The sequence below is a fragment of the Eptatretus burgeri genome, chromosome 14 (genome assembly GCF_056783735.1).
Source record: "Eptatretus burgeri isolate ZD-2024b chromosome 14, Ebu_testis_v1, whole genome shotgun sequence".
Classification (NCBI taxonomy): domain Eukaryota; kingdom Metazoa; phylum Chordata; class Myxini; order Myxiniformes; family Myxinidae; genus Eptatretus; species Eptatretus burgeri.
Window position 1 is genome coordinate 46,981,266 of NC_140974.1, and position 22,565 is coordinate 47,003,830.

Below are 22,565 nucleotides of genomic sequence, written 5' to 3' on the forward strand. Positions count from 1 at the left end.
ACAATACGACACCACAATCCTCTTCTAGTTTAGCATCACAACATCTTTTGACATTTTACATTTTGACATGGACATGCATCTCTTTGGGAATGGTTCTGTCCATCCCTCCCCCCCCCCCACACGATCCTGGCTTGGTTTGATTGAGTCCACATTTACGTTCGATTTATTTTTCTAATAAAACGATTAATGTTTTATAAACTGTAATTTTAAATTTTGGGTTGCATGCACTATCCCAGAGACAAAATAACTTCCTCGCATTGGAATCACCATCATGGCTTCAGCAGTTATCGAGGTAGGTTTGGCTACAGTTTTACATTGTTTTGAGAGAAGTAGAATAATAATAATAATAATAATAATAATAATAATAATAATAATAAGTACAAATTGGCATTTTAGCGATCTCTCGATGTGGTACTTTAGCGATGTATTCTGGTGTCTTTTAAAATCTTGGTAGTTCAGAAAACGCTTGAGAATAAAAGGTATGGCTTTTAAATGCTTATCAATCCACTCTATTACCATTTATAAGCCTCTCATTGTGTACACATTTGAATGAGTGGCCATTTTTTCCTGTATGATCCCTCCATATGGATTACAACTATACTCCATGACAGTGACGTGAAGTGAGGCATCACTCTTCCTCACCCCCTTCTTCGCTCTCCCCCTTCCTCACCCCTCATCACTCTCCCCTTTCCTCACCCCTCCATGCTCTCCCCCCTCCTCACCGCTCCTCGCTCTCCCCCACCCCCCCTCATCCCTCCTTGCTCTCCCCCTTCTTGCTCTCTCCCATTCCTCACCCCTCCTCGCTTTCTCCCCTTCCTCATTGCTTTCCCCCTTCCTCACCCCTCCTCGCTCTGCCCCCCTCACTCTCCCCACTCACTCCTCCTCATCATTCCCCCACCCCTCCTTGCTCCCCCCTCTTCAAATTCCCATCAGCGAAGTGATGGGTTGTACTTGCTGGTGGATAACATAATAGAACTAGAAGGGTACTCAGTAGAACACATACCTCCACCACGAAATGCCTGATCCAGTGGAACATATTGAGCCCATTAACTTTTTGAATATCATGCCATATATCGTTTTTAGCCCCATCTCTCAATGGTGAAGAATTACTTTAAAATTGCAGTAGCCAGATCCAGATCTTCACCAAAATCTAATCAGTTCGTCCTTGTCACACACCAACCTGTCCACCAAATTTCATCTGAATCCATCCACAACCTATTGAGATATACTACACACAGACAGACAGACAAACAAACAAGCCGGTAGGCGGCGATGGGTCACTGAGCATGGAAACTATAAGATATAGAGCAAAATGGATGTCATATAGCGGATAGGGAATCACCTTAAGATTATGCAAAGCAAATCTCATCCAGTTCCATCTACTGATAACTACTCGGTATCCATTTGAATGAAAAGTACCGAAAACGCGGTTTGAAATCGGAAATCCCCAAAGTTCGAGGGGGTGCTGTGAGTGAACAAAGATCTAAATCGAAAATCCGGCTCGATCGTTTGTGCACAATGTATTCCAGACGATTAGTGTGAATTTTCATGACCATCCAACCATAATCTGAGGAGGAGTAGCATTTGGCGCGAAGGCACCTCCAGCTCTCGCATATTATCGATTTTTCTACTAATTGACCTTTGACCCTTGACCGAAGCGAAATCGGTCAATATGTCCTGAGGCAAAGTTGTAGTACTCAGTGAGTACCATGAACCTGCAAAGCTTCATTTATATCGATGCACTCACCTGGTCGCTAGGGGGCCTTCAATTTTCGCCAATTTTCGTGCATACCCTAAATGTAGGGGGCGCTGCGGGTAAAGTATTCCATATATCACAAAAACCGGAATATATTTGATAGAGCATCACCTGTACATCATTCATGCCAAATTTCATAACCCTACGTGGGATAATGGCTTTTGGAATTGATTTCGCGTGAACGGTACCCATTTTGAAGGTTTTTCGGTTGTTGGGAGGGAACCAAAGCGTCCCTAGCAGCCATCACAATTTCCAAAGCACTAGGACATAAGATGTACCTACCGCCCGAGTTTGGTCAAAATCGGCCAACGCTTACTACCAATTATGCTGATGACGAATGAACAAACATCTAAACAAACAGACAGAATTACTGACAATAAGGGTCACCTATTTCGGAGACCAAACAAGAAAAAGACGTTGTGCAGAGCATGATACAGTACTTGCAAAATCGTAAAACAAATTTGACCTCAAAAATAGTTGCTGGTTGATTTTCAATGGCCAAATATGCAACTCCTCTTCAAATTTCAAGTGAATCAGATGAAAATTGACAATTTTAGAAATCTGGCCTATGTGGACCTCCTAAATAATTGGCTGGTTGAATTCAGTGACCTGAAATATATATCCTTTAAATTTCAAGTAAATCAGATGAATATTGAGGATTTTAGAAACACCACCTTAGTTGTTGACCTTGGGACTATGTTGACCTTTTGGTTTTTTATTATTTTCTTGAATGCATTGTCGAGGCTCGTATGAGAGTTAACACAATGCACATCAAGGGGGGCATGAGAAAAGAGGGGCGGGAGAGGGAAGGACAAAACAGTGGGGAACAGAGGCATTAGGAGATCTCTGGAAGGGAGAGAGATGGGGCAGGGAACATGGGGTATACAAGATGGACACCACAAGGACTTTCAGCAAGGAAAGCAGGGAATTTGAAGGAGGTGGGTTTGGGGTGGATTAACGGGGGTAGAAAAGATCGAGATTTTGTATGGGGGAAGATAAGAGGTGGTGGTGAACAGCTGTTTTGAAGGTCTGGAGGGAAGAATGGGATTGCAGAGAGTGTGGGAGTTTGTTCCAAAGGTGGGGAAAAAAAGAGGAATGAAAGAGTGAAGGTGAGCAGTGATTCGTAATTTTGGTAGTTTTACCAGAGGGGGTTTGTTGTTGGCGAACCTTGAGCCCCCTGCGGAAATATGGTGGGGACAAATCGTAGGCAGTGGGGGCGAGACAGGAGAGGAGACGGTAGAAGACAGAAAGACCATTGACCTGCCTGCGGCGAGAGAGTGAGGGGACAAACACTCAGCCTCATCGCGGGAGATGCCAATGATCCTAAATGCCTTGGTTTCCACAGCGTCAAGCCGAGAAGGGTGAGAGGCAGGAGTACCAGTCTAGAGGGGAGAGCAGTACTTAATCAAGCTGCGGACGAAAGCTTTGTATGTAGTCAGGAGCTCAGGTGGGCCGAGGAAGGGCTTTGCAAGATGGAGGATTCCCAGTCGGCGACTGGCTTTGGAAGCCAGGTTGGAAATGTGGCTTTCCCAGGAAAGATCATGACAGATAGTGAGACCCAGAAGCTTGAATGAAAGGACTTCTTCCAGAGGATTGCTGAGAAAGTAGATTGGTGGGGGGGTTATAAACGGTCCTTTCGGAGAGACATAGTGAGAGTGTTAGTTGCTGTTGACCCCAAAAATAATTGGCTGGTTGAATCCATTGACATGAAATATAACTCCTCTTCAAATGTCAAGTCAATCGGATGAAAATGTAGGAATTTAGAAATCTCACCCAAGTTGATGATCTTTGGCCTATGTTGACCTTTTCACCTCAAAAACAATAGGCTTCTTCCTTATGACAAACTCTTCCATGTGGTGAAGTTTTGTGAAGATCGGTTTGAAATTGTGACCTGTACGCGACAAACAGACAGCCAAACAAACAGACAAGCCGGTAGGCGGCCATGAGTCGCCGAGCATCCGATGACTTTTGACCCCTGATCTGAGTTAATCTAGTACTAAGTACTTACGAAATTGCAATCAAATCGGTTAACCCGTGTATGAGCAAGGGGGCTTTGAATGGTCATTTTCCCGAATAATGCACTCATTGACCTTTGACCCCTGACTTAGCCAAGATAGGTCAATATGTCCTGAAGCAAAGTTGTACCCATTGAGTACTCCGTACCTATGAACTTTCTTTCGTATTGGTTAATCCGCGTAGGAGCAAGGGGGATTTGAATTGCCATTTTGCCCGAAAAATGCACTCTTTGACCTTTGACCCCTGACCTAGCCGAGATAGGTCAATATGTCCTGAAGCAAAGTTGTAGTACTCATTGAGTACTATGTACCTATGAACTTTCATTCGTATCGGTTAATCTGTGTAGGAGCAAGGGTACCTTGAATGGTAATTTCGCATGAAAAATGCACTTATTGACCTTTGACCCCTGACCTACTCGAGATAGGTCATTATGCAAATGAGCAAAGTTGTAGTAATCATTACGGTGTATAAGCATGTAAAGATTCATTCGATTCGGTTCAACCGTCTCGGAGCTAGTGTACTTTGAATTTTCAGCGGGAATGCTCAATGGCCCTCGGACACCCAAGTTGAGAGGATTACCATTTGGAAACTATAAGATATAGAAAAAAATGGATGTCATATAGCGGATAGAGAATCACCTTAAAATTATGCATACCAAACCTCATCGAGTTCCATCTACTGATAACTACTCAGTATCCATTTGAATGAAAAGTAACGAAAATGCGGTTTGAAATCGGAAATTCCCAAAGTTCGAGGGGGTGCTGTGGGTGAACAAAGATCTAAATCGAAAATCCGGCTTGATCGTTTGTGCACAATGTATTCCAGACGATTAGTGTGAATTTTCATGACCATCCGAGCATAACCTTAGGAGGAGTAGCATTTGGCACGAAGGCTCCTCCAGCTCTCGCATATTATCGATTTTTGCACAAATTGACCTTTGACCCCTGACCTAAGCGAAATCAGTCAATATGTCCTGAGGCAAAGTTGTAGTACTCATTGTGTACCATGAACCTGCAAAGTTTCATTCGTATCGATGCACTCACCTGTTCGCTAGGGGGCCTTCAATTTTTGCCAATTTTCGCTCATACCCTAATTGCAGGGGGCACTGTGGGTAAAGTATTCCATATATCACAAAAACTGGAATATATTTGATAGAGCATCACCTGTAGATCATTCGTGCCAAATTTCATAACCCTATGTGGGATAATGGCTTTCGGAATTGATTTCGCGTGAACGGTACCGATTTTGAAGGTTTTTCGGTTGTTGCTTGGGTACCAAAGCGTCCCGAGCAACCATCAGAATTTCCAAAGCACTAGGTCATAAGATGTACCTACCACCCGAGTTTGGTCAAAATCCACCCACATTTACTACCAATTATGCTGATGACAAACGAACAAACATCCAAACAAACAGACAGAATTACTGACAATAAGGGTCACCTATTTTGGCGACCCAACAGACAGAATAACAGAATCGACTGTCCAATATACTGTAAAAATCTTCGATTTTGCATGTAACAAACAAGCAGACAGAAAGGGGTGAAAACATAACCTCCTTCACCTTCGGTGGTGTTGGTAATTATATATAGAGAAAACACACACACACACACACACACACACACACACACACACACACACACACACACACACACACACACACACACACACACACACACCTATTTTTTTTGTCCAAAACAGGTAAAGATGTTCGAATTAAACAAAGACAGATATTAACATCAATGTTTATATTAGTATTTGTCTCCCATAGCACATTTATTTCCCAACATCATCACCATTGTGATTCACACATTTCTGCCAACATTCTGTAGTTTTGTGATGCCGTCATGATAGAACTGTACATCCTGCTGACTAAACCAGCACTTCACAGGGGCCTTGACATCATCATCAGACAAAAAAATTCTCCACAAAGATGTTTCTCAAGTTTGAGGAAGAGATGAAAATCTGATGGAGCTACGTCGGGGCTGGTGATCCTTTGTGGCGGTACTCCATTGACCTTCTCTTGCTCTCGGGATCGTAATGGTGCACCCAACTCTAATCTCCAGTCAGTCATCCCAACACTCATCTTCAGCACTTTATGCTTCACAGCACTGACATTGTGCTGCCTCTGCCATTATATATATATATATATATACATATATATACACATATATATACACATATATATATACATATATATACATATATACATATATATATATATATATATATATATATACACGCATATATATATATATATATACACACACACACACACACACACACACACACACACACACACACACACACACACACACACACACACACACACACACACACACACACACACACACACACACACACACACACACACACCTCCATAAAACACAATGTGTATTTGTGTGTTTCCCTTCATAAGGACGATTTAGGAAGGGTTTTAAAGGCCAATCTTTAAACATGAATGTGTGTTCACTCTGCTCTATTTTTTTTAGGACAAAAAAAACTATAAAAAAAAACTTGAAAAACATTTTCCATAAAACAGTAATTACGTTTCTTCGATTGGAATTGAAGACGGTGACTTGCAAACCGAGCCTCAAGGGCGGTGTGGAGAAGCGTTTTCTTAAATAACAATAAATACAAGGCCCAGGGAGGTGAAATTCTCTGCACATGATGTGTAACGCGTGTAGAATAAAATAAGTGTTCATTTACGTCTGTATGGTGTCAAATAAAGAAAGAAGATATAAGCACACCTGACGCTGGGCCAAGGCTTTAGACTTTAGTGTGCTCATGAGGCTGTCCCATCAAAATGAAACAGCCCAGAAGATAAGGAAAATAGGGTCACATTTGTGCATGTAGTTTTAAATGATGTTTTTTCTTGATACAAATTGAAACATACATATCTTCGAGTCTCCTTGTATATTTTGAATAAAATCATTCCAACCCATCATTTTTGACAGCCTTTTATACATACACCATATATATATATATATATATATATATATATATATATATATATATATATATATATATATATATATATATATATATATTTTTTAATTGCAAAATGTTCCATTGTGTATTGGATATCATACTGCTCCCAGGTTTAACACAATTCCACTGTGATGCAATTCTTCTTACCATTTCTGGAAGCGTTTCACTACATCAAGGATGGCGAATTGCTTCCAGCGTTTGGCAAAGTTAACTTTTCCATCGATCCAGTCTGGGTTTCCAAGATGCCCAAATGTCAGGTCCTGCAACACCAATCCCCTGGATACCCCATTGCCGATCAACACAACTTCTCAGAACACCACTGTGACATCCAATTTTTTATGGTCCTGGAGGGTTCATGCAATGTTGGATGATATTTTACACAAATTCAATTTTTAGGAGTTAAACACTTTATATGCCCATCCTTCACTCTATGTCATTCAAAATTTGCCACTCAATGTGGTTAAATTTGAAGACAAAGGAAATACTTACAAGTAGGGTATGCAAGGTGGATGTGCTGCAGTGAGTGCTGCCCTGTAGGCACGGAAAGACGAAGTGCTGTCCAATATGCCACGCTGCTCATCCAGACGCTAAAAACAGAACAGAAGAAACAAACAGAATTGGCACCAATCTCGCATATAAAATAAGTAGATTAAATTACTTTGTAATTTTTTTCCCAGAGATCATGGAAGAGTCGATTTGATTTAAATTTCTGGCAAAAGTTGGATAATTCCACATTTGTGCTTTAGTTTAAGATGAAGGATACCTTTACCTTGCAAGGTTCAAAAATGCAACCAAATACACTTGGTAATCCTTAAATGATACAGAGGGGAGGTCATAAAAGGTTTTCTCTTTTTCAAAACGTTTCAGGGCCAATTGCATTATGTCTATTCCAGTGGGATCAGGAAACTGACTTGCTGTTGGGAAAAATGTACGACACTGGTTGGAAACAACACTGAAAAGAGATGAACTTTCCATAGAATATTTACATTTCATGGCCAATTCCATATTTAATATTTACGCTTCATATATTGGGTCGCCGAAATAGATGACCCTTAATGTCAGTAATTCTGTCTGTTTGTTCGTTTGTCATCAGCATAATTGGGAGTAAACGTGGGACGATTTTGACCAAACTCCAGTGGTAGGTACATCTTATGACCTAGTGCTTTGGAAATTGTGATGGTTACTAGGGACGCTTTGGTTCCCTTGCAACAACCGAAAAACCTTCAAAATCGGTACCGTTCATGCGAAATCAATTCCGAAAGCCATTATCCCACGTAGGGTTATGAAATTTGGCATGAATGATCTACAGGTGATGCTCTATCAAATATATTCCGGTTTTTGTGATAGATGGAATACTTTACCCGCAGCGCCCACTACAATTAGGGTATGCGCGAAAATTGGCGAAAATTGAAGGCCCCCTAGCGACCAGGTGAGTGCATCGATACGAATGAAACTTTGCAGGTTCATGGTACTCAATGAGTACTACAACTTTGCCTCAGGACATATTGACCGATTTCGCTTAGGTCAGGGGTCAAAGGTCAATTAGTGCAAAAATCGATAATATGCGAGAGCTGGAGGTGCCTTCGCGCCAAATGCTACTCCTCCTAGGGTTATGGTTGGATGGTCATGAAAATTCATACTAATTGTCTGGAATACATTGTGCACATACGATCGAGCCGGATTTTCGATTTAGATCTTTGTTGACCCACAGCACCCCTTCGAACTTTGGAAATTTCCGATATCAAACCGCATTTTCGGTACTTTTCATTCAAATTGATACTGAGTAGTTATCAGTAGATGGAACTCGATGAGATTTGGTATGCATAATCTTAAGGTGATTCTCTGTCTGCAATATGACATCCATTTTTTTCTATATCTTATAGTTTCCAAATGGTAACCTTCTCAACTTGGGTGTCCGAGGGCCATTGAGCATTCCCGCTGTAAATTCAAATTACACTAGCTCCAAGACGGTTGAACCGAATCCAATGAATCTTTACATGTTTATAGACCGTAATGAGTACTACAACTTTGCTCAATTGCATAATGACCTATCTCGTGTAGGTCAGGGGTCAAAGGTCAATAAGTGCATTTTTTTGGCGAAATTACCATTCAAGGCACCCTTGCTCCTACACGGATTAACTGATACGAATGAACATTCATAGGTACATAGTACTGAATGAGTACTACAACTTTGCTTCAGGACATATTGACCTATCTCGGCAAGGTCAGGGGTCAAAGGTCAATGAGTGCATTGTTCGGGAAAATGACCATTCAAAGCCCCCTTGCTCCTACACAGGTTAACCGATACGAATGAAAGTTCATAGGTACAGAGTACTCAATGGGTACTAAAACTTTGCTTCTGGACATATTGACCTATCGAGGCTAAGTCAGGGGTCAAAGGTCAATGAGTGCATTGTTCGGGTAAAATGACCATTCAAAGTTCGGGTAAAATGACCATTTAACTGAATTAATACACCAGGGGGTTGGCTCAGCCCGTCATCCTTCCGAGGTTGGTGAAATGAGTACCAGTTCCAGTGTGTGTACTGGTAGAGGGGCACTGCATCAGTGACACAGTCACTTCAAGAAATGAGAGCTACCCTGGCAGCGAAGCTGCCATACGACCACCACCACCACAACGAAATTGTGAATTAAAAATAAGCTGTTTTCATTGCCTTTCTTATACATTCATTTTATTGCCTTGTTTCCATATTTGTAAATATAGTCTGAGTTGGTTAAAAAGATATACCAGTATGTCTATTTGGATCAACTATATCAAAGAAGGATTTCATAAAAATGTGGAAAAAACTATAACTGTATGAGAAATACTGATTTCAATTAATGACAATATTAAAATAAAATCATTCATAATAAAATCAAAATTCATTACAAACTCTTTAAAGGCTGTCACGTGGTCAATGGTTTTTCCCTAATTAGTTTTCAATATCAATTAAATTACTATTTTTTTGTAAATAAACAACATAAATAAATGTTTTGAGGGGGGGGGGTAATCTGAAATCGTAGGGGGTAGGATGAAATCGATTTCAAGCTACCCAGGGGGTAACTTGAAATCTTTACACCGGCACTCTCGGCTAAACGTCTTTCGTGACCGTCTAAGACGAGCCATTTGTTGACGCTTTCTCTCCATTTATCCCATCTTACAGACGTAAAACGTTTAACTTCTTTGTTCGCTTCATTGTCCTGGTGAATAATACACGGGGGAGCGTCCTCACTGGCAATATTCATCAAAAATCACCGATCAGCTGCTGGTGATTTCCTCCCTGCAGGAAGCTTCCACCTTGGACAACTTAGCTGGTCACGTGACAGACTGACTTAATTTGCATACGATGTCAGCCGATCTATTGGCTGTCGAGGCGTCACGTGGCCCACACGTGATCCGAGTTCAAATGAGAGAACGCTGGGAATGCATCGATTTTCAAGATGAAAATACACAATATCTGCAGCTATTTGAGTGGAGAACTTTTGCATACGTATTTGGATATATACTATCATATTATGAAGGTTTTCTCTACCCACCCCCGATGAGTGGAACGAAATTGCACGATACAGCTTACGGCTGATGGCCTATTGGGCCCAATATGTTCTCGTGGATCAGGCATTACGTGGTGGAGGTATGTGCTCTACTGAGTGCCCTTCTAGTTCAATAATGTATTCACATACTTTTAAAGGGTGAAAGTTAATTTTTATATATTTTCTCTTGAAACCTGTTGGTCAAAACACTATACCATCTATTTATTATGAAAGCAAAAATGGCAGAATTTCCCACTTCTCCTCTGCACTTGCACTGCACTCTCCATACCTGAGGGGCTGTGGACTGATGCACATGGTGCTTCACGGAGGAAAGGAGACATGTGACCTCAATATTACAAAAGGAGGCGTGTCTGTCTTTGTCTGTCTGTTTGTTGTGCTGTAACTTGAGAAAGGATTCAAGGATTTAACTAACGTCGGTGGATTCAGGGAAATCCCAGGGAAGGTTTGTGACGCAAAAAAAAATAAAGCAAGGAAGGTTTGTGTATAGGTACATGTGGCGAAACTGCAAACACCAACTTGCAAAGCTGGTTATCCCCACACGGAGGACACGATATCCCAGGAATCCTTGTTTTGTTCTTGCCCCATAGATTAGCTATCGCAGCAAAGATTGATATTCCCGTCGGCGAAGCAACAGGTCTTATATGCCTGTATGTGTAGAAAGCTGCTGTCCTCTCTCCCCTAATGTGCGTCAAACTGCCATCCTTCGACACCCTTTTTATGTTTCATCTCACTGTAATTGTCTTTTATGTTCTTTAAAAGGGTCCAACAGGCTATTGGGCACAAGTGAAGGCAGGAATGCTGCCATGATGCGGAAAGCTTGCCATTTGATCTGGGTGAATGGTCAGGGTGGGTTGCCCCAACTACAAACTGGGCATTGAGCCAATAGCAGGCGAGCAGGGAGGGATTAGTGGTGTCATGGATGTGGGTGGGGCCAGAGGCTATAAGTGGACGTGACATAAACCGCATGGGTGGGGGCAGATGCATGGTAGCTGGCTTCGAAGCTTGCATGCGGACTCCTGGAGTTTTTTTCTGCTGCACGACGTATCAGCCAAGTCCAGCCTCCCGACACACCCCACTGCAAGATGTGCCCACTCCCTACCCCCTCTCTCCCTCCCCCCTCTTGTGCCATCTCTGCCTGTGACATGACTGGTTCTACACATGCCCATATCTCCACCTGGGACCAACAGCGTCCTGCTGAGTGCAGCGAGAGTATTTCCGTCCCATAGGATTTGCTCTTGTCTATCTACCGAGGTGTGAATGGGGGCCCATTAAGTGATTAGATAGGGAAGGATCTCCATTCATTTGTTCGTTGATTCACCGGCACGTATGGGTATTGGGGATTAACTAATTGCATCACTTCTCCTTTTTGTATTCCCATCTTTTGTTGTTTTCCCAATAAACTTTATAAAACCACTTGGTCTGTGGGTGAATTTGAGTGTCTTGATTGCCAGTATAGGAGTTATACATGTCTGTTAAAGGAGAGATTGAATTTGGGCAATTAGTGCCAGTACAAGACCATGCCTGCATCTGACGATTTCGCTCGGATCATTAATGAGTGTAATCGGACTTAAGGGAAACAATAATCAGCTGCCGTTATTAGTGACATTGGCATGTCACTTGATTTGCTCAAGACGCTCCACTGGAGTATGGTAACATAGCAATCAGGCCTGAAAACTTTCTCAGGGTGCCTAAATCAGTTGGCCGGCATGACCGCTTTAACGTGATTCATTGGGATTCGGACTGGCCAACTGGGACTAACCCGGCGACTACAACAATATATTTCCTTGTTAAAGTGAACATTCGGTTGGTTTGTCTATGCTTTGCCACAGTCTGGTACCATGTCGACTAATTATTAATCAGGATTACTTTGAATTTATTCCTCCAAGGACCTCAAATGAACCCAAATGTTGAAGCAACAAAATGGCGGTAACATGAGGAACACACAATTAAGACTGAAGAAATATAATTCACAACACAAGATATGGAATTAAATCCAGAACATAGAGACAATAAATAGAAATATTAAATTTCCCAGAAATAAACGACCCCCGGCAAAGGCACCACACACACACACACCTAACAATCATTCACACGGGAAATGAGTAAAAGTAGTAGTGCAGGGTGCAAAGTTTCCAGGTTGGAGCAGAACTCTGAGCATGCTGGACCGTGAACCACGGTCCCAACTGGGTGCAGATCCTGAGGAGCTATTCCACTTCTGTGGGACACATGTAATGGGCTGAGCAGAGACAGGAGCTAGAAGCAGCGCAGGGTTACAAGATAGATGGGCAGATCTGAAAAATCGACTTGACTTGTACACCCAGACTGACTTGCAGCACAAGAACGTGCACTTTATTTCCTCTCTGTGGACTGTGGTTGATGGAAGCTGCAACCTCCCAATGCAGGCAGTTGATGGAAGTCACAGCTTCTCAATGCAGATGGTCGAAGGAAGCTACCTCCTCTTCATGCAGATGGTCGAAGGAAGCTACCTCCTCTTCATGCAGATGGTCGATGGAAGCTACATCCTCTCGATACAGATGGTCGACAGAAAGCTACATCCTCCCAATGCAGTCGACGGAGGTTACATCCTCTCTGCTGCCGTTATCAGGTAGTCCTGTCTTGAACTTTGCCTCAGTTCCCCCACCTGGTTCGATGAGGGGGAACACAAGGATGAGACACTTTACCCTATCTATCATCTAAATGGGACAACACCATCCCACTGCGGTGGTACAGAAAATATTACCATAACCACACTGATCTAATACATGTTCAACAAGTGCTAGGAATGTACGAGTACACAAACGGTGGTTAAGACATTAATATTAATCCTACTTCGACCCTACCCCACAATTGTAACAATATATTACATTATTTTGATTAAATGTTTATGTTGTGCAACAGGACTCATTTTCCAGCTGTCTGGTCTGGGTTTGATACAAATATAAACTCTTGGACTGGTGCTTCACAGGCTTGGAGCTGCATCAAGAAGTGTTCAAGTCCCTTGGATGGACGTTAAGTTCAGGACCCATCTGCTAGCATTAGCTGATGTATGTTAAAGATCCCACAGTGTCTTTTGATGAAGAGCTGTTGAGTTATCCTGGGAACTTTCTGTGATGAAAGCAACCCGGAGGATGGATTCATCATCGAATAACCCAGCCCAATATACATTTGCAAACAATTGCTTATGTTCAGACAGATAAATTGTCTGGCAAAATGCTACAGATGTGATCAAAGTGCAGTAACTGTGGAAGGCAGGCCTTTGTGGGAAACTCACATCAAGCATAGATTTCTGCCATCCCAAGCGCCGGATGAGCACCGAATCAAGAGCAGACAGGATGGCCAAGTAGGAATTGAAGTTGTTAAGCTTTCGCAAATGCTGGCAGAAGGAAAGGAGTGGTGAGAATGACAGGATAACGGTAATCTGTCTTAACATGTAGGGTTTGGATCTTATGTAAAGGCACACATATACATTCAACTCCCTGTTCCCTGCCCCCCAATCTCACTCTTGGTGGATTTGTACCGATTCCTGTTTTACTTCTTTCTTACCTTGCCAACATCAAACCCAAATCTTATGCAAAATGAAAAAAGGAGTTTTCTTATGTGAATTTTATAATCCACTTTTCCACCCTAGTCACAATGCTTGTGACCTTCTGCTGGACTTGGGCTTCAATAGTGCAGACCAAGTTATTATAAATGCTTGTACCTGGCTGAAAGAGACTCCCTGTAGCCCTCAATCCCATCCTTCAAGAATACTGTTCATGATTACCCCATGCTTTGTCCCATACTCATCCCTACTCTCTACTACTCATGCTGACCCCCCCCCTTTCCTTTCAGCTACTCATGTGTGATGTCTTTGTGTCCTTGTTCCCCTTTGATCCTCTGTCAGTTTGTTAACCTGCTGCCTTCTGTGGTTTCACTCCTCTGTGAGCTTAGATTTATGTATACAAAAAAAAAAATTCAAACAGATTAAAAAAATATGCTGGTTTTTACCTTCAACACTTTGAGCAGTTTCAAAAACAGCTTTTCTCGCTCTGCTTGTTTCTGCAATCGTACTACAAGTGTCTGCACCCTGAATAAAGGGGAATGGAAGGAGATACAAAAATAAGCCCTCTGTTGACAAAAAAAACAAACAAAAAAAAAACCGTACGTTCCATACTTGGCTTGCCAATCATAATATTTATGTCGCAATATTTTTGTTCTGGCTCCTTTGTCCACCAATTCCATTTTTCACCAACACTCCTTGCTCTCGAGTGTGGAGGAATGCAAACGCCCCATTACGATTTCCTTTAAAAATGTGCAACATTCTGGAGCTATCAAAAGGTAAAACAGGTACAGGGGTAAAGGAAAGGAAAAATGTAAAAACGTTTCAATTCATCCATTATAGTGGTAATATTCATTCCTTTTTCAACATCACCTTTCTCATGGCATATTTATACAAAGTGTAGAGGAAGAATGGCACAAAAATGAATACAACTCTTACAAACAGATCTTGTGTTCATGAGTGATAAGTGCAGTACACACCAACATGAGATGCTGTTGAAATGATCTGTGAATTTGGCCAGGTTTGGGCTCTGCTCTTCTGCCAACTCCTGAGTCCACAGTAGCAGCTCTGGGATCTGGATGGCACATGGTCCCAGAGTCGCTAAGAGTGTCAGTTGCACAGGCCTCACAGCCAAATGTGAAAATGCATGGCAAAGATGTCGACAACGGCAGGTACATCGAGTTTGCTTAAGAGCCACATTTGGGTGCAATTTTTGGTATACAAATTTCAAGGATAAATTTAAACTCTACATCGAAAAGGTTATGCGTACAGAATAGGTAGTATGTGTAGAAGTCTTTAGTAGAAAATATAATTTGAAGAGAACAAGAGATTGAAAGGGAATGAGTGAAATGGGGGTGGATAAAGAACAACCTCGATCTTGTAGAAAAATTCTGCATCGCTCAATGTGATCTGCTCAGCAATGCTTTGACTGGAGAAGTCCAGGAGGCTGCAGGATCTGAGAATCCAAATTGAAATGCCTTTGGTAAAACAAGTTCAATGTAACCCCACCAAATGACGACAACAATTCTCTTTTTGTGTTCTGTTTACCAAAGTGTTACCTGGAACTCATAACTTCAGAAGTTGCATGAGAATGCAACGTCTCATCGACATCACCATCGGTGGTTGAATGGTTCTGCACTACAGGACGTGTACAGATTTGATGTGGAGGAATGCGGGCAATAAGGCGGTCACGAATCAACTTCACCTGGCATAGGTCTCCTCTTCGTAAGAGGCGTTGGGTGAGGCCTACCAATGGGGTCACAACCTTTGAAGTCAGCTCTGTATGACTGAAAAATGTGGAAAGGAGGAGGAATGAATTTTTGCCCTACAAAACGATGTTTAGCAGTTTATTTATGCTCCTGTCCAGCTGAATATCTTCAACTTCCACCTCCCGTAGCCTCCCCTATCCCCCTACCCTCACTTCACCCCACCACTACCACAGTCCCCTCTGCAACATTGTTGCCAAGCTACCCAGGAACCCAGGGCTTACTGAAAAATTGTGACTATGAAAGGGCAATTAAAGAGAATTAAAAATAGAGGGGGAGTGGGAAGTAAGGGAGGGGGAGGGAAGGGGAGACGTGGGAGGGGTCTTTTAAAAGTTTGCTTCTTTCATTGGTGGGGGTCTGACCAGAGCTCACTGATCACGTGCAACAGTAGCAGAAAGGTTCCCCGTACGTTCTCAGGAAGGACCTTTTGTGTTCCATCATACACAGAACCACAAGGCCAGCCCAGTCGCTGAAGTCTGTCGTGAGAAAAGTGAGATTCACATCCATCAAACATCATCATCCAGCTCATATACATTCACTCATTATTCCAAATTAGTTTCCTCATCAAAGTCAAACTCGTCCATCTCACCCAATCCCATAACCCGATATGCAATACCTGAACAAAAGTTTGCTCACAGCCTGAGCAGGTGACAATAATGTCCGGTACGTAGCGAGGAATGCACGGCGAAAGGCATCTGTGAGTAAAAAACATAAAATAAATAAAACAAGAACTTATACACAAATCAGGATTTATGGAAGAATTGCAACAGGAGGATATCTCATGCACCAAAATAATCTACAGAGAACAGGGAGTTCAGAGAGAAGCAGAATTGAGTTCAATATGTGTCAAGGAAATTACACTACTACTATTAGTATTGCTGCAATGGCCCGGTTATTCCCATCTTGTGGGGCCAGGCAAGTAAAGCTTTGGTTGAAGTCTTTCATTAATTGACTGGCCAGGTCTGAAATTTGAATGAATATGGCAGGAACTTGAAATTTGTTCTCATCTCCCATCTGCTTGGAAATCACCAACATCCCTGCATTACATAAATGACGGACTCACGGACAGATGACGCGCCATCCCATAAGCTCCTCGGAACTATGTTCCAGGTGATCTAAAAAGAGGGGCAATGCCCCTGGGCTCACCTGGTAGAACCAGGGAACCACTGGTAGGTGTGGATGACTCACAAAATATGTACATTAGCAATCGGTTTGAACAAACTTGTCAAAGCATCATGCAGAGATGATTCCTAACAAGTTACATGTAAATCGGGTGAACACTTTTTGAGAAGTCAAAAGTAGCCATCCCCGAATCGTAATGACCTTTGACCTTTAAACTGACCCACTTAATATGCAATTTTTTTATGGCATTTGAAAGGCCTTGGTCCTCAGAAGTTCTACAAAGTTTGGTGAAAATGGGACTATTAGTTTTAGCATCATTGGTGATGAATTTTGTGGTCACGTTTCATTGAAAGTGTGTGTACTTTTGGAAAAGAAAGCAAGTACCTATTTTTTGGGGTCAAACCTGGACCCACTTTGACCCCCATAAGATCTTCTTTTTTTTAATGCCATGAACAAACTTTAGTCCATCACGGGTGATGAAGATTGTGGTGAAGTTTCATCAAAATCATGTTCGTATGGTTCGGAGAAGTTCCGAGTGTTTACATATAGCCTGAATCACTGACTGAGTGACGGACGCCGTATGATACTAATACCTCACCTGAACATTTTTTTGTTCCAGGTGAGCTAAAAAGGAGCAAAAACTGATCCCCTTAACTACAGACCTATCATCTTACTTCCAATCATCAGCAAGGTCATGGAATCCATCATCATAATTGATATGAAATCCTTTTCTCCAACAACTTCATCTCAGATCAGCAATTTGGTTTCAGACCAGGTCACTCCACCTTGGACATGCTGCTTCTACTCCCCCAAAAATGGATAGAGGCCCTCAATGTCAGACATGAGATCAGGGCAGTCTCTGGACATACCTCGTGTTTTTTATACAGTCTGGCATCTCACCTTATTCTCCAAACTCTGCCTATGGCATCCAAGGCCAACTCAACAAATGGCTTACTAGTGGGGCAACTTAGCTAAATATAGCATAACAATTGTGCATTTTGTGGGGAAAGCACCAAATTTTGCACACTAGTAGCCTATCATATTATGAACAGATTTGGATATTGGGCCATCTCAAATTCAGCCGCTGATGGCTGTGGCAGCCATTTTCCACCGCCATCAAAAATTTTGAGATGGCCCAATATCCAAATCTGTTCATAATATGATCGGCTACTCGTGTGCCAAATTTGGTGCTTTCCTCACAAAATGCACAATTGTTATGCTAAGTTGCCCCACTATACTGACTTCCTCTACTCTCAAAGCCAACGTGTGGCTCTCAATGGAATCCTTTCATCTCCTCTCCCTATCAAGGCTGGAGTGCCCCAAGGCAGTGTTCTGGGCCCAATCATATTCCTGATCTCCATCAATTATCTCTTTACTCTCTAGAAAATCCTCTATCTATTTGGTGATGATTCCACCCTCTGCCATGACAGCACTCATCCTTTAGACAGGCAGGCTGCACTATCTTCCCTCTCTTCAAACCTTGAAAAAAAAATTAAAAGCTGGTTAAACACTTGGAATATGTCTTTCAATCCTGACAAATCTCAAACTCTCACTATCTCTCTCAGAAAGGAGCATCTGGCAAATGCTCCAATCTATTTTCTGAACAATCCTCTTGAGGAAGTTCAGTCATTCAAACTCCTGGGTTTCACTATCGCCATGATCTTTATTGGGGAAACCACGTTTCAAAGTTGGCCTCCAAAGCCAGCCGCCGACTGGGCATCCTCCATTGTACAAAGTCCTTCCTTGGCACACCCCAACTCCGATCCACCTGCCAGGCCTTCATCTACAGCTTTATGGAGTACTGCTCTCCCCAGTCACCTTCCTCATATCTTGATGCTGTGAAAACCAAGACCTTCAAGATTATTGGAATCTCAATAAAGCTGAGTCTATGGGCTTATCACTTCACCATCACGGACAGGTTGATGGTCTCTCTGTCTTCTACTGCCTCCTTTCTGGTCTTGTACCCTCTACTTTTTCCATGCTTTATCCCCCTCTGCCCCCATCCCCCCCAGATTTTTGAAGGGCTCACACCATCCACCATCAACCCCCTTCTGGTGCAACTACCTAAATCCAGGATCACTGATCACCTCCACTCATTTGTTCCTTTTTTCACACGTGTGGAACAAACGTCCACATCTTCTTCAATTTCATTTTTCCCTACAGGTTTTAAAGACAGCTGTACACCACCATCTCAGATTGTCCCCAATCCAAATGCATGATCTACCCTTGTTAACTCCACCAAAATCCCTCCTCCTTCCAATTTTCCAGTTTTCCCTCCTTGGAGCTTCCTTCTGTATCCATCTTGTCCACCCCATGCATCCTCTGTATCCATGTTGTCCACCCCATGAATGCGTGTTTTGCGTCTTGATTTTGTCTGTTACATCTTGGTCTGTTGAGTGTACTGGCTCTTCCACGAACCTCGACTATGTGTACAAAAAAAAGAAGTGGCAGTGATAACTTGCCTACTCTTCGTGAAAGACGCTTTGGGATATTTTATGTCCAGTAAATAATGCTAGCAGAAAGTCATCCAGCTTCACATCTACACTCAGTGTACAAAACATTAGGAACACCTTCCTAATATTGAGTTGCACCACCTTTTGCCCTCAGAACAGCCTCAATTTGTTGGGGGTATGGACTCCACAGGGTGTCAAAAGCATTCCACAATGATATTGGCCCATGTTGACTCCAATGCTTCCCACAGTTGTGTCAAGTTGGCTGGTGGTGGATCTCCACTCCGGATTCGTTCCATCTCATCCCACAGATGCTCAATTGAATTGAAATCTGGTGACCACTGCAGTAAGCTGAATTCAGTCATGTTCGTGGAACCATTCCTGGGCAATCCTAGCCTTGTGGCATGGGGCATTATCTTGCTGAAGAAATCCATTTGCAGATGGATACAATGCTGCCATGAAGGGATGTACCTGATTGGCAATGATGTTCAGATATCCTGTCCGTGCAGAGCATTGTTGCTGCCTCAGCAGTCTCCTTGGCTATTGGGCACAATCCTGGACGGGTCGCCACTCCGCCGCAGGATACCAGTAAGCTGGTACTCATTTTTCCGGCCTCAGAAGGATGACAGGCTGAGTCAACCCTATCTGGTATTAATTCAACAGCCAAGCAGGATTTTAACTCAGAACCAGATGAACCCAAGCCCACCATTCTAGCCATTAAGCCAACACCAGGCATAGATATTCTGTGGCATTCAAACAAGGGGCCCGATTTGTGCCATGAAAACATACCTCTCATCATCACCTCGAGCCTGCAATGTTGACACACGGCTTGATAGATGCATATATTCATGTGGTTTTCTCCATACCCTAGTCCTCCCATCAGTGTGAAACAGCAGGAACTGGGATTCATCAGACCAGACAATGTTTTTCCAAGTGTCCAGTGTTTTCGTTCCTTAGCCCACTGCAATCGCAGGTTCTTGTTTTTTGCTGAAAGAAGTGGAACTCGACCTGTAGGTTGTCAACTGCCATACTCCATTCATGTCAAGGCATGACGGGTCGTGTATTATTTTATGGGTCTTTCGGCACCAATGTTGTCCGGGACTGTCAGTTGACTAACTGTAGCCCGTCTGTTGCTCTGCACAATTAGTATCAGCCTCTTTTGGCCTCTTTCATCAATGAGCCGTTTTCTATCACTGGCCTGCCATTGGCTGGATGTCCTTTGGGCGGTGGACCATTCTTGATACACACAGGAAACTTTTGAGCATGAAAAACCCAGCAGCATTGCAGTTTTTGACACACTCAAACTGGTGCGCCGGGCACCTACGACCATATCCCGTTCAAAGGCACTTACATCTTTTGTCTTGCCCATTCACCCTCTGAATGGCACACATGCACGATCCATGTCTCAATCGTCTCAGGGCTTAAAAATCCTTCTTTAACCTGTCTCCTCCCCTTCATCGACACTGATTGAAGTGGATTTTACAGGTGTAATCAATAAGGGACCATAATTCTCACCTGGATTCACCTGATCAGTCTATTCCATGGAAAGAGTAGGTGTTCCTAATGTTTTGTACACTGAGTGTACATCATTGAGGGACGGAATACTCGCAGATACAATGCCCTGCCTGCGAAGTACCAATGAGACAGTTTCTAGTCGGGTTGAAAATTGAACCCAGACGAGAGCTCAAAAGAGAGTATGCTACCTTGGCCCCAAGGGGTTGGACAATACGTGCAAACGAAACAAAGGAAAGCACCTTCATAAATGTAAGCTCAGCAATTCAAACTCCAACGTGGCTAATCTCAAGCATCCAATGCATTATTTACAAAATATGTTGTGCCATTTACAACTGCAGTAAATAAAGAGAAACAGCTTTATAACTTGCAAGAACAAGTGCAACTCAAAACAATACATTTTCCCTTAAAATTCTCAGTCTTACAGAGAAGTTTGTACACATATTGCATGCAAAACAAGGACGTTGGGAGACATCAATGTATTTTTATATGAATTACAAGGACATAAGGATACAACAGACAAGGGAACACAGTATATGGGATCTGAACTTGTGGTTCTAGCATATTTAACTCAGAGTTCAGGTGGGGAACACCAAGTAGCCCAATTCGTTTTTCAACACAGGTGACCCAGCCAAACATTTTGTGCAAATTTCTCAATTTCCTTTGGAAAAGCCAAAATTATATTGATGGCATGTTTAGGGGTGATGTAGCTTTGGCTGCAATCTTACCCCTCTCTCGAAACAGAAACATCTTCATCCAGTGGGTACAATAGAAAGGTGAGAAACGACGAGTGAATACAATGAGACTATTTTTAAATAGTGATTTTTCCATTTGGAGCGGAAATGATAAAGGTAATGTCATGAAGCCAGCAATGAGAAAGAAACAAGACATGGGGCTCTGAGCCCCAATAATGACATCACATACCATTCCCTTGCAAAGAAGCAAATGCAAGGAGGCTGTTCACAGAACCAGCCCGAAGCTCTGGGTTTCCTGACGTCTGCAATGAACAAAAGGAAAGAGTGAGCAAAGTAACAAAACAACTGTAATGGCCTGTTGATAATATAGCCTTTTTGCACAAGGTCAAAACAGGAATTTATCATCATCTCACATTGCAAGAGAACACGAGATGAGCAGCAATTGCCGTTCGTTCTGTTTCAATCAGTTCATCATCTGTCCCATTTCCCTCCTCATTCAATCCACTATCCTCCAGCTCGTTAACACTGCAAAACACACAGTTTGCATCGCAGCAGCCTATAACACTGACCACAATGGGCTATGCCAGAGCAGCTACACCATACATGTAAAACAAGGTAACTATTGAAAAAAAAGAGATGTCACCTGTATAACAGGCAAGTACCTGCTGTTTGTCGTTTCAGGTATTTGACTGTTCTCCAGATTATCCATTAACTGTCGATCACCGAGCTGTGCACAGACATCCTACACAAACCGTGTACCTCAATTAACATCGAACTGGCCGCTATGCATATTAAGTAAAACAATGAAAATGTATATTTCACCACAGCGATCAAACCCGTTCACATATTTGCCAGACCAGACCTTGTGCCGTAGTTTGGGTGGCAAGGCAGGCGGTGAACAGCACTCATGGTGAGGCAGGCTTCTTCCGAGCAGCTGCATGTATGCCTGGACTATGATAGAGCAGATGAGGAATAGAAAACGCCTTTTGCAATGCATGTCATGCATAGTGTATTTGTATTTCATTCAACACAAAATAAGCAATTCAATTCCGGGAAGTGATGGCACTGTGTGTGTCTGTGTCTATGTGTGTGCGTGTGTGTGTATGTATGTATGTATGTATGTATGTATGTGTGTGTGTGTGTGTGTGTGTGTGTGTGTGTGTGTGTGTGTGTG

General features: G+C 42.6%; 1 protein-coding gene across 4 annotated transcripts in view; it reads right to left on the reverse strand.

Moving 5' to 3' along the window:
- LOC147013107 (uncharacterized) overlaps positions 1-22,565 on the reverse strand; it is a 145,897-nt gene that overhangs the window by 13,460 nt on the left and 109,872 nt on the right. For all 4 annotated transcript variants that reach the window (XM_085854693.1, XM_085854692.1, XM_085854691.1 and 1 more), the window contains 13 exons: positions 22,254-22,342; positions 22,054-22,133; positions 21,805-21,916; positions 21,621-21,693; positions 16,229-16,307; positions 15,975-16,088; positions 15,406-15,633; positions 15,218-15,302; positions 14,827-14,921; positions 14,296-14,374; positions 13,580-13,681; positions 7,249-7,346; positions 6,907-7,035 (listed from right to left, as the gene is read on the reverse strand). In XM_085854693.1, the coding sequence (XP_085710819.1) occupies positions 6,907-7,035; positions 7,249-7,346; positions 13,580-13,681; positions 14,296-14,374; positions 14,827-14,921; positions 15,218-15,302; positions 15,406-15,633; positions 15,975-16,088; positions 16,229-16,307; positions 21,621-21,693; positions 21,805-21,916; positions 22,054-22,133; positions 22,254-22,342 (1,363 nt within the window). The remainder of the gene's footprint in view (positions 1-6,906; positions 7,036-7,248; positions 7,347-13,579; positions 13,682-14,295; positions 14,375-14,826; positions 14,922-15,217; positions 15,303-15,405; positions 15,634-15,974; positions 16,089-16,228; positions 16,308-21,620; positions 21,694-21,804; positions 21,917-22,053; positions 22,134-22,253; positions 22,343-22,565) is intronic.